Raw genomic sequence first — 12,090 nt, 5'->3', positions numbered from 1 at the left:
TATACATCTGAGAGTTACCATCTGGTGTCATTTCAGAGTTTTCTTTAGCATGCATTCTAGTGCAGATCTGTTGGTAGTGAATTCTCTCTGCTTTTGTGTTTGAAAATGCCTTTTTGTCCCCTTCATTTTTAAAGGTTAGTTTGCTGGAATTTAAAAATTCTTGAGTTGATGGAATTTTTTTTTCTTTCAATGCTTTAAAGATGTTCCGTTGCCTTGTAGCAGTAGTGTTAGTCGCTCAGTTGTGTCTGACTCTGCGACCTTGTGGACTGTAGCCCACCAGGCTCCTCTGTCCATGGGATTCTCCAGGCAAGAGTACTGGAGTGGGTTGCCATTTCCTTGTCCAGGGGATCTTCCTAGCCTGGGGATCGAACCCGGGTCTCCTGCATTGCAGGCAGATTCTTTACCATCTGAGCTGCAGGAAGCCCCCATTGTCTTTCAGCCTTCATTACTTCTGATCAAACATTAACCTGTTGTTAGATTTAATTTCCTGTATGTAATATGCTCCCCCCTCCTTTTTTTTCCTGGGTGCCTTCAAGATTTTTTTTATCTTTGCATTGGCAGTTTCAGGATGATTTGCCTAGAATTGGTTTATTACTTATCCTGCTTGGCATGTATTGGGCTTCTTGAATCTATAAATTGATATTTTTTTCTCCAGTTTTTGGGAAGTTTGGGCCATTCTTTTTTCAAATATTTTTTGCATCTATTTTCTCTCCAATTACCTTTTGTTAGACTGCTAGATATTGTCCCACAGTTATCTAGGCTCTGTTAGATTTTTCTTCAATCTTTCTTTTTTTAGATTGGATAATTTCTGTTCATTTAACTTCAGCTACACTGTTTTTTTGTTTTCCTGCCATCTTTTGCTGTTAAAGACTCGCAGTGAGTTTTTCATTTATTTATTTTTCTTTTCAGCTCTAGAATTCCCATTGGTTTCTGTATTTCTCCTCTGTTCATTCTAGAATTCCCATTGGTTTCTGTATTTCTCCTCTGTTCATTCCTTATCCGTACATTTTCTTGTAAGTCCTTTTGGTGCTGTAAAATTCCCGTCTGCTAATTGCAACATTTGGGGTCATCTTAGTGCTGTTTGCATGTACTACTTTTTTCCTCAAGTGTGGGTCACATTTTCATGTTTCTTTGCATGTCTAATGATTTATTTTATTGAACACTAGACATTTTCCATGGGGTCACGAAGAGTCGGACATGACTGAGCGACTTCACTTTCACTTTTCACTTTCATGCATTGGAGAAGGAAATGGCATCCCACTCCAGTGTTCTTCCCCGGAGAATCCCAGGGACAGGGGAGCCTGGTGGGCTGCCGTCTCTGGGGTCGCACAGAGTCGGACACGACTGAAGCGACTTAGCAGCGGCAGCAGCAGACATTTTTAGTGACACATTGTAGAGGTTCTGAATTCTCTTACAATCCTGTGAAAAATTTTTTTTAGCAAGTAGATAAAATAGCAAGACTCAAGTTCTAATCGCCTATATTCCTTGCATGAAGAGCAGCTGATCTCTTCTCAATCTTGCGGTTTCCAGCTGCTGTTTTTTCCTGGTCCTCCTGGAGTCTTCAGCAAGAACTGGAGCATGTTTTGTTTGCAGATTTGCGAGTTCATTCCCCCTTGTGGCTCCTTCCGTTTCAGAGTTTCCCCCTAACTTTCCAGCTGCTTCCCCAGCCTTGGACTTTGTCCACTGTCTCCCTGCACCACACCTTAGAGAGACTGTTCAGAGCCCTCAGGCAAAAAGCTGCAAGTTTACAAATCTCACCAGATGCAGTTTGTTTTTTTTTTTCAAAAGGGGTAGATTCTCTTTTGGTTTCAGCTTGCTTTTGATCATTTTCCAGTGCCTTCAAATAATTTTAAATTATTTCATCCAAGTTTGTAATTGTGTTCTGTAGAAGGGTGGTGTGACCACGCAGCCTTGTCACTGTTGGAAGCCAGAAGCCAAGCACGTACCTTTTGGGGCTTCCATTCCTACCCCGCTTCCTCCTCAGCGTTGTGCTCAGCTGCTGGGGAGGAGACAGGCTTTTCCTCAGGGAGCCCATGGTTTCAGGAGCAGAGACCCTCCAAGAGCACTGTGGGAGTGTCTCAGCTAGGCCTGTCCTAACCAAGTACCTCAGGCTGGTGGCTGAAGCAACAGAAATGTTTTTCTCAGTAACGGAGGCTGTAAGTTCAGGGTCCCGGTGTCGGCAGGTTTGGAGTCTCCCGAGGCCCCTCTCCTTTGGCTTTCAGTCCGTGTGTTCTCATGTGTGACTTTTTCTCTGAGTGTCTGCACCCTTGTGTCTCTCCCTCTTCAAAGTATGGTCAATTTACCGTGTTTTGTTAGTTTCAAGCATACAGCAAATGCATCAGTTATGCACATATGTTCTTTCTCAGGTTCTTTTCCAGTATAGGTTATTCCGTGATGCCGAGTACAGTTCCGTGTGCTACGCAGCAGGTCCTTGCTGTTTACCTGTTTTTATATAGTAGCGTGTATATTTCATCCCACACCCTAATTTCTCTCTCCCCACACCCCCTCCTGCTATCTCCTTTGGTATAAATTTGTTTTCTAAGTGTGTGAGTCTATTGTGAATATTTGTGAATAAGTTCATTTGTATCATTTTTTTTAGATTCCACGTATTAATGATGATTGTCTTTCTCTGACTGATTTCACTTAATATGACCATCTGTGTGTTCATCCATGTTGCTGGAAATGGCAGTATTTCATCCTGTTTAATGGATGAGCAGTGTTCCACTGTGGATGTGTACCACATCTTCTTTATGCATTCACCTGTTGGTAGACTTAGGTTGCTTCCATGTCTTGGCTGTTATAAACAGCACTGCAGTGAGCACTGGGGTGCATGTTATCTTTTCAAATCAGTGTTTTCTCCAGATATGGGCCCAGGAGTAGGATTGCAGATCGTGTAGAATTCTGTGTTTAGTTTTCTGAGGACCCTCCGTAGCGATCTCCATGGTGGCTGTACCAGTTTACATTCCTACCAGAAGTGTAGGCCCTCCCTTTTCTCCACACTCTCTCCAGCGTTTATTATCTGTAGACCTCTTAAAATGATGCTCATTCTCTACAGGTGAGAGGTGATGATGTCGTTGTGGTTTGATCTGTGTTTTTCTAATAGTTAGCGATGTTGAGCATCTTTCCATGTGCCTTTTGGCCATCTGTCTGTATGTCTTCTTTGGAAAAATGTCTGTTTAGGTCTTTTGCCCATTTTTGGATTGGATTGTTTTCTGTTTTTTTTGATATTAAACTATATGAGCTATTTCTATGTTTTGGCAATTAATCCCTTGTCAGTCTTGTAGTTTGAAAATATTTTCTCCGAGACCATAAGATTGTCTTTTCGTTTTTAAGCTCTTAAATTTAATTCAGTCCCAATTGTTTACTTTTGTTTTTATTTCCATTACTTTAGAAGGTGGATTTAAAAAAATACTGCTGTGATTTATATCAAAGAGTGTTCTGCCTATGTTTTCCTCTGTAAGTTTTATAGTATTTGGTCTTACGTTTAGGTCTTTTATCCATTTTGAGTTTATTTTTGTGTATGTTGTTAGAGAATGTTCTAATTTTATTCTTTCACACGTAGCTGTCCCGTTTTCCAACAGCGCTTACTGGAGAGACTTTCTTTTTTCTTGCATGTTCTTGCCTCCTTCGTCATGGATTAATTAGCCACGAGTATGTGGATTTATTTCTGGGCTTGATATTCTGTTCTTTTGCCTTGTGTTTCTGCATTTGTGCCCATACCATACTGTTTTGATTACCTTGTAGCATAGTCTCAAGTTGCTAGGAAAGGTGGAAAAAGGGAGGAGAAGGGGACGACAGAGGATGAGATGGTTGGATGGCATTGCCAACTCGATGGGCATGAGTTTGAGTAAACTCCAGGAGTTGGTGATGGACAGGGAGGCCTGGCGTGCCGCAGTCCATGGGATCGCAAAGAGTCAGATACTGAACTGAACTGATAGTCTCAAGTCAGGGGGTGTGATTCCTTCAACTCTGTTCTTCTTTCTCAAGATTGTTTTGACAGTTCAGGGTGTTTTGTGTGTCCATACAAATTGAAAATGTTTTGTTCTATTTCTGTGAAAAATGCCACTGGGCTCTTGCTCTTCTTTATAGACATTTGTGCTATTGGATTAGGGCCCATCCTTATGACCTTCTTTAACTTCCTTAGCTCCTTGACTGCCCTGCTCCAGACACTGTCATCCTGTCTTAAGTCTTCACCTTAGGGCTTTTGGGGAGGGGATGGCCTCAGGACACACCATTTAGGCCCACTGTATTTCAGGCACCGCCTGAAGGGCTGGGGGTGCAGTGTGGACAAGAATGGCTCAGTATCCACCCACGTGGAGCTCACAGCCTGGGGGATAAAAAGACATGTAGACGGTGACATTGCAGAGTGATGACAAGGACCTTAGGGTGTCCTGGGAGCACTGAGGATGGGGTGCCAGTCAAGTTATGGGGTCAGGGGAGGCTTCCTTGAGGACATGCCTTTCTAAACTGAAACCTGAAGGATGAGTTAGGAGGCAGCCGTTGGGAGAACAGTGCTTCAGGCCAGGCTTGGGGTGAGAGGGGCTTCGGGGCAGAGGAGGGCGCACTGATAGGGCTGCTCAGGGGTGGGCAGCGCCCATGCTGGGTTGAAAGCGTCCCAGGGAGTCTCCTCCAGCTTGGGTCCCCGTCCTGGCAGAGCAGGAGTGTGGTGTGTGTTGACGGGTGCCAGGTGTTGGGCTTTGGGGGGTTAGGTGTGCAGACAGCCTCGCCTCTGGGGTGAAGCAGGTCAAGGGCCTGGAGACGCCCTCTGGGTCATGTGTGTGTTGTTGTCGCTCAGCCCTGGACAGCGAGTCGGCCTCCAGCAGCATCCGTTTCAGCAAGGCCTGCCTGAAGAACGTCTTCTCAGTCCTGCTCATCTTCATCTACTTGCTGCTCATGGCCGTGGCCGTCTTCCTGGTCTACCAGACCATCATGGACTTCCGCGAGAAGCTCAAGCACCCTGTCATGTCGGTGTCTTACAAGGAGGTGGATCGCTACGACGCCCCAGGTAGCGTCTGCCCCGGGACAAGCATTGGGTCCCAGGCAGCGACTTCTAAATACCCCCTGAGCCACCGTTGCATTCCTGGCATGGTGTCAGGCACTACGGGCAGGGCAGGGGAATCTGAGACAGTCTGGGTGTGGGGTGCCCCACCCCACAAGCTGCCCTTGGTACCCAGCCAGAGGGTTGTGTGCCGAGGAGGGAGGCAGACCGAGCCTGGAGTGCTTGCTGGCTGCAGGGCTGGAGTGGGCACCGAAGGCTTCGTTCACAGCAGGATTTGAGCTGGGCTTTGGCAGATGGAAGAGTTTCTCTGGGAGGTGGGTCTGTAGGAGCAGAGATGAACTTAGGGAGACAGGGCTTCTCTGGGGAGATGAGTCTGGCCTGGCTGGAGCTGGCGGCCAGTGACCAGGGGAAGTGGAAGTTCTGGGGGCCAGGGGAGGCGAGGCCATCCAGAGGTGGCTGGGGCCTGCCTGGAGTGGGGACCCCCAGGCCACATCACCCACCGGGAGCCATCTCTGCCGAGGAGGGGACTGTCCGCTCCAGGGTGGCTGTGCTGGTGCTGGGCTGTGGTAGCGTGGTGTGAACAGTGGGGGTTGGGGGGCGGCATGAGGTCTGGGGGCTTGAGCTCTGCCCGCCCGGCCTAAGCACCCCCCTGCTGTGCCCACAAGACACCCTCGAGTGACCCTTACAGCGCAGAGCCGGAGTCTCGGGTCCTCCCTCCCGGGGGGTTCTTGACAACGTGTACTGGTCCCAGTGTCTTCGCCCGTTTCGTGATTGTCCCTCCTCTCTGTGTCCGCTGTGGTCTTTCTCTCTGTGGGTTTTACTCTCTGTATCTGGTCCCTTTGCCTCTCTGACGTTGCCAGTATCCCAGGTCCACGTGCAGCTTTCAGTGTAGTTAGAACAGCTGCCATCCTTGCAGCTTGGAGCGCGGCGCCTTGGCTGGGGAAGGGGAGGGATTTTGGAGATGTGACTTGCACACGTGGAGCTCCCAGTCCGGGAGTCCCACCACCAAGGGCCACCTGGTGAGCCTGCAGGTGGGTGGCGGTCCCGGGGGCCTGGCCTCCCAGCTCGGTCTCGGGTACCCCCTGGGAGCACGTGGAGCAGGGCTCTGAATGGGGTGGGTATTGCTGTAGGCACCGGGGAGGCTGCGTCCCCGGCCAGGAGAGGGGCTATGAGAAGGCCCTGGCTGCCTCCATGAGAGTGGGGCTTTCTGAGGGCAGGGCACGGGGCTCCCCACCCCCTGTAAACAGCCCTTTTCTTCCTCTGCAGTCACCCCGGGAGTCCTGGACTTAGGTGATTGATGAGTGTGAAAAAAATACTCATGACATGGTTTTAGGGGTGTGTTCACTTCTCTCTGTTCCCCCTCCAGGCATCGCCCTGTACCCCGGTCAGGCCCAGCTGCTCAGCTGTAAGCACTATTACGAGGTGATCCCGCCTCTGAGGAGCCCCGGGCAGCCCGGAGACGTGAACTGCACCACCCAGAGGATCAACTACACGGACCCCTTCTCCAATCAGACCCTGGTAACGCTCGTCTCCCGGGCTGGGGCTGGGCAGTGCGCACCCCGAGGGCCCCTGTCTTCTTTCTGCCAGCTAGCCTCCCTTGCCCTTGGTGTAGGCCCTCACCCACAGCAAACGTGAGGCTGTCCTCTGGGGTCTGGCCGTGGCTGGCTCGCCTGCATCCAGGGCGGCAGTGGGCCTCGGCCTTCTCTGAGTAACCCTCTGTGATTCCCGGCAGTGTGATGAGACACCTGGTCCTGGATGGAAGGAGACAGGGCTGCAGAGTGGAGCTGGTGTGAATTTGCCAGGCGGGCCCCATACCCGAGTGCTCGACAAAACTGCCAGGATTGTTTCTGTTAATACAGATTCCAGGTCCCACTTGGGCCCACCGGAATCGTGGTTCCTGGGGTCGGGGCCTGGGAATCCGTGTTCTGGAGTAATGGGGGCCAGTGTGAGAAGGAGCGCTGGTCCGGGAACAAGGACCCCGGCCCTGGCCGTCACGGAGGCTCTGCTCAGCAGGGGAGTGGACGACGAGGGTTCTGGAGACAAGGAAGGAATTCTGTGTATATTTACATCTTCTCCTTTGCTTCCCGTATCCTTGTTTCCAAAAGGACAGGGCTGCGTTAAGTTTTCCAGCTCAAAACAAGGAAGGAAAGGGTTTCTAGGCAGAGGAACTCTGCACCAAAACATAAAGGGAGGCAGCGGCATGCTTGTTTCTGCCTCTGAGCAAAATTGCACAGGTGGGTGTCTCTGGAGAGCCAGGGGCCCCCAAAGGGCAGCAGATGGCGAAGCTGTGGACAGAAGGGCTGGCTGGACGAGGAAGCTCGCGTGTCGAGTACAGAGCAGGACCTGCCCCTTGGGTGATAGGGAGGCCCCAGGTGGACCTTGAGATGAAAGAATTCCTCTGAGACTTTTTGTTAATATGTATTCTAGACCTCCTCCTGAAATCCTGCTGAAATGATTCCCACTCCTGCACACGATAGAGTAAGGTACAATATCGATAATAACCCTGCCAACCAAGAACGGATAGGAGGACCAGAGATTTTGAGGAACTGGTGTAAAGTATAAACAGCCCGTTGGATCAGATCAATGGAGCAGGGCCAGGGAAAGTCTGTGCCCGAAAACAGGTGCCCCAGAGTCCCTGCTGTTGTGGTGAAGGCTTTCCTCCCACTCCTAGCTCTGTTTCATCACGAAGAGCCAGGCTGCCTGTTGGGCAAGTTGGGATCCTGGCTCCAGGCCTGGCGGCCTGGCTTGCAGCCCCCATGGGCTGCTGGGACGGTGTTTTCTCTGGAGGAAGGCCCTGGGGCCCTTCTCTGCATAAGCTCGGGGTGGGGGGTCCCTGCCTGGGCACTGGGCCAATGGAGAGGAACAGCAGAACTCGAGACGGGACATCCGCGGCGGAAGGAGGGGAGCCCTGGGGGAAAGGACTCTTCATGGGAGATGAGGACATGGAGCGGGCACGCAAGGCCCACTGCCTTGGGGCGTCCTCCCCGTCAGCCCCAGGCTGGGGCGAGCCTGCAAGAGCCCCGCTTAGCAGGAAGCCCACACCCCAGACCCGCGCTAGTCAGCCCGACCCCACACTCGGAATGGAGAATTCAGGGTCGCCGGGAGACCAACAGCACAAAAGGCTGGAGAGGAACTGACAGAATTGACTCCAGGAAATGGAAGCTAATTTAAATGAAAAGAACCGTAAGAAATTTGAACGAGGAGCTGGATAGTACAGTGCAGACACCGTCCGGATGCCCCGCTCTCTTAGTTCTCTGGGTACCAGCCCGTGTCTACTTAGATGGCGCTGCAGATACAGGCTCCCTGGCCTTCAGGGAGCTCTTGGCTCCCCTCTGAGTGGGACGCTTACCAGGAGTCACTGTGGTCCACACCTGTCCAGGCCGGTTGGATTTGTTATAATAGTTAGAGTTTAACTGAGTATCATAGAAATTGATGAAATGAGGGCTCAAAAGGAGAGTAGTTTCTGTGCAGACGGAAGCTGACTGCAGTTACTGCCTTCAGCCTGAGGTGGCTCCTTGCCGTCCACGGATGTGGACTAGAGAGGAGGCACCTGGTCCCCAGGCCCCGCATCCCTCCCCGCACCAGGCAGAGCAGAAGGAGCAGAGGCCGCGGTGGAGCTCCCCGGAGAGGCACGGCCGCCTGCCGAGGCCCGGTGACGCCCCCGGGGTCGGACCTGTGAGGTGTGTCCTGCCTCGGCCCCGGGGGAAGGTCGAGGTGGGGTGGGGGCCGCCCCTTGGCGGAGACTCCTGCGTCCTGGGTCTCCCGGGCCTGGTCCACTGGGAGGCCCACCTCGGTGGGCAGGCACGTGTGCCCGGCTCCCCAGGCTGGCACTCTGGTCTCTCTGTCTCCGTAGAAATCCGCCCTGATTGTGCGGGGGCCGCGGGAGGTCCAGAAGCGGGAGCTGGTCTTCCTCCAGTTCCGCCTGAACCAGAGCAGCGAGGATTTCAGCGCCATCGATTACCTGCTCTTCTCGTCCTTCCAGGAGTTCCTGCAGAGGTACCCTTCAGAGCCTGCTTGACCCCCGGGATCTCACTCTAGCCGTGTGCATCCCTGGGCTGGGGGCGGGGGCAGGTGCGGGGAATCGGGATGCTAGGCAGCTGCCGGGCAGACGGAGGGCCCCCTGAGACAGTCCGGGCAGCCTGGGGGGTGTTCTGACCCCGCACGCAGAGCTGGCTGTGCCCCTGAGGGTGGGCGTTTGGGTCCCCCACTCCCTGACGGCGCTGCGGAGGACAGGCTGGAGCTGCCCGGGTTCTGTGAGGCCCCAGGCGTCCAGCCTCTGCTCTGGACTGTGTTCCCCCGGTGTCCAGGGACTGCGGTGGCCCTAAGGGAGGTCCCGGTGCCCGCTTGCCACCCGTTTCTAGTAGGAGGGTGCAAGTTCCTGTTCATCTTGGGACACCCCTGTTGCACCATCTCTGGGGCCCAGAGTGGTTGTGGGTGGCAGGAGCGTGTCCTGCAGGGGGGCCTGAGGGGGCGGTGATTCAGGTCCTCCGGGTCCAGTGGCTCTGTTTCAAGGAAGCAGGTCGGCAGCTGAGGCTGAAGGGAGGCCGCCCTCCCAACCCCTGGGCTGACGTGGCTGTGAGCCGCCTCCGCCGGTCACACCCGTGGCCCCATCCTGGGGCTCGGGGCCTCCGCCTCTTCTGCCCCTTCTTCCAGCTGGAGTTCCCCTCCCTTCCCTGCAGACACGGGCCGTGTCCCTGTGCCCCTCTGAGCGTTCTCAGCGCTGCACTGTGGTTTCCTCTTGGCCGTGGGTGCTTTGTGACCCTTGGGCGCGTGCTGCGGATGCCTTTTCTGGCCAAGAGCTCCCAAGGGAACCCTCCTCCCCTCTCCGGGCCTTTAGAGAGGCTGATGGCCAGTGAGGGCACCCCAGGGCTGCTGAAGCTGAGTTCTCCAGGGTGCTGTGGGGCCCAGCCCAGTCTGCAGGCCTCTTTGCTGGGAGCAGGTGGTGGAGAAGACAGGGAGGGGGGTGGTGTGGGGGGCTTCTGCTGGGAGCTCCAGGGACCACGCTTCGGCCTTGAGGCAGGTGACAGCTTCCCCTCCAGCCATGAGGAAGGAGGGGGTGGGCTGGGTCCTGCCAGTACTAGCAGAGGAAATGCTGGCCGTAGGGGCTGGAGTTTGAGTCTGGCTAAGTTCGAGCCCTGCCTGATAACACAGACCTTCCTTCTCTGCCCTCCAAGCCCAGACAGAGCTGGCTTCATGCAGGCCTGCGAGAGCGCCTATTCCAGCTGGAAGTTCTCCGGGGGCTTCCGCACCTGGGTCAAGATGTCCCTGGTGGAGACCAAGGAGGAGGATGGGCGGGAGGCAGTGGAGTTCCGGCAGGAGGTAGGTGGCGCTGGGCTCGCCTCGCACCTTCCCTGGGTCCACCCTCGAGTCCAGGTGCAGGGAGCCTCTCGGAGGGGTCAGCTTCGCCCCGGGCTCTTAAGGGTGAGTGGATGTCCGACAGGAAGCGAGTGGGCCCGCCGCTGGGGGGTTCGCCGCGCATTTCTTCTGCAGGCCCGGCCTGCCCCAGATCCTTTGCTTTTGTCCCAGCGGCTCCCAGAGCGCACACGGTGGAGCGTTTTACAGAGCGGTGCCTGGTCCAGCTGGATCTGAGCTGGTTTGTAGCTCTGCTCCACTCCCTCCCATGCAGCTGGCAGCTGCATTTGAAAAAAAAGACTATTCACAGGGCAGAGGTTAGATGCAGGGATGGCCTCTGAAGTGTTAGGTGCATGATGACCAACTGGGACACAGGAGGAAAATATCTTTTTATATTTTTAAAATCTCATTCTAATCTGTTTGGTTTTCAAAAAAAAAAAAAATCTCATTCTTTTTGTCTTTTTGAGTGTTTTAAAACGCAGGTACCGTCAGGATAGTAATAGTAAATAATGTCACTTGTAAGAGAGTGATCAATGTGTTGGGTACATGCTCAGAACACTTTGCTAATGGGAAGTGTGATACGAAAGCTTTCAGCCCTCGGACCTGAGGCCAGGAAGTATGCCGTGACCCAGGCAGGAGAGTGAGAGGCTCTTGGAAACAGGCGTGGAGCCGGGGTGGAGGGAGGGGACCCTGGGGTTGCCTCGGTTCAGCGCCTGCGGGGCTCAGTCCTCCCGCCGGCACGCATGCCCAGGCCCCGACCACCCACGTGCTGTGTGTCAGTGGCTGGGGGCCTGCAGGGCCGTGCAGGAGGCGGCTCTGTTCTCGAATCCTCTGCTCCCCCGTGGAAGGAGTTCCATTTGGGCTGGGCTTTAAGGGCAGCATTAGGAAGGGGCTGGGTTGAAGTAGGAGGACCCACTCCAGCTGACAGACGGGCTGACGGAAGCCAGGCACTCAGGGCCTCCTCTGGGTCTGCCCCTGCCCGAACCATGCTCCTAGGACTTCTCCAGGTGGGAGGCCTTTGGGAAAGGCGTGAAGCCAGTTTTCTTTAAGAGAGAGGCTTTTTTTTTTCCCTGTCATAGGTGGTGATGACCCCCTGGCACTAGGTCCTTAAAATATTTCTCTTTTGCAAGATAGTTGTCATCGCCTGGGTTTTTACACCATGCTTTTCTGCCAAGAACTCCACAAGTTCTTTTTTATCTGGCCCCCAAATCAGCTGAGAAAGGAGACTCGGCGTGTCTACCTTACAGTTAGATCTTCACAGGCCTCCCTGGCTCCCCTGGGAGCTCCAGCAGTGATCTGGAACCAGGGGGCCAGCCCCCTCACCCACGAGCTGTGGAAGGCACGCGTGCCTTTCAGCATTGTCTGCTGAAAGTCAGACAATGGGAAGTCTTTGGCAGGGAATGTGAACACTCCTTTGAACAAAAATGTTTTAAAAATTATTTTCTTAAGGGTGAAAATGGGCTAAATGTTTTTATATCATGTTGTAAAGTTCAAAATGCTTTTCCTTTGTGTTGTTTTACGAGAGCCTCGCTACAGCTCAGTGAGATGGGCGTTTTGTCCTGTTTATGAGTGCAGAGGAGAGCTGACTCATTTGAAAAGATCCTGATGCTGGAAAAGATTGAAGGCGGGAGGAGAAGGGGACGGCAGAGGATGAGATGGTTGGGTAGCATCACCAACTCAGTGGACATGAGTTTGAGTAAACTCCGGGAGTTGGTGATGGACAGGGAAGCCTGGCGTGC

At 53.4% G+C, this 12,090-nt stretch overlaps 1 protein-coding gene across 3 annotated transcripts in view; it reads left to right on the top strand.

Moving 5' to 3' along the window:
• PACC1 (proton activated chloride channel 1) overlaps positions 1 to 12,090 on the top strand; it is a 35,469-nt gene that overhangs the window by 19,167 nt on the left and 4,212 nt on the right. For 2 of the 3 annotated variants that reach the window (XM_086343310.1, XM_086343311.1), the window contains 4 exons: positions 4,796 to 5,005; positions 6,366 to 6,517; positions 8,853 to 8,995; positions 10,174 to 10,318. In XM_086343310.1, the coding sequence (XP_086199436.1) occupies positions 4,796 to 5,005; positions 6,366 to 6,517; positions 8,853 to 8,995; positions 10,174 to 10,318 (650 nt within the window). The remainder of the gene's footprint in view (positions 1 to 4,795; positions 5,006 to 6,365; positions 6,518 to 8,852; positions 8,996 to 10,173; positions 10,319 to 12,090) is intronic. The other variant, XM_086343312.1, reaches the window with a different exon arrangement.

The sequence above is a fragment of the Bos grunniens genome, chromosome 16 (genome assembly GCF_055505025.1).
Source record: "Bos grunniens cultivar Pamir isolate PY7600 chromosome 16, Bosgru_T2T1.0, whole genome shotgun sequence".
NCBI lineage: Eukaryota > Metazoa > Chordata > Mammalia > Artiodactyla > Bovidae > Bos > Bos grunniens.
The sequence above is the reverse complement of the archived record's forward strand: the minus strand, read 5'-3'. Positions and strand labels throughout refer to the sequence as shown.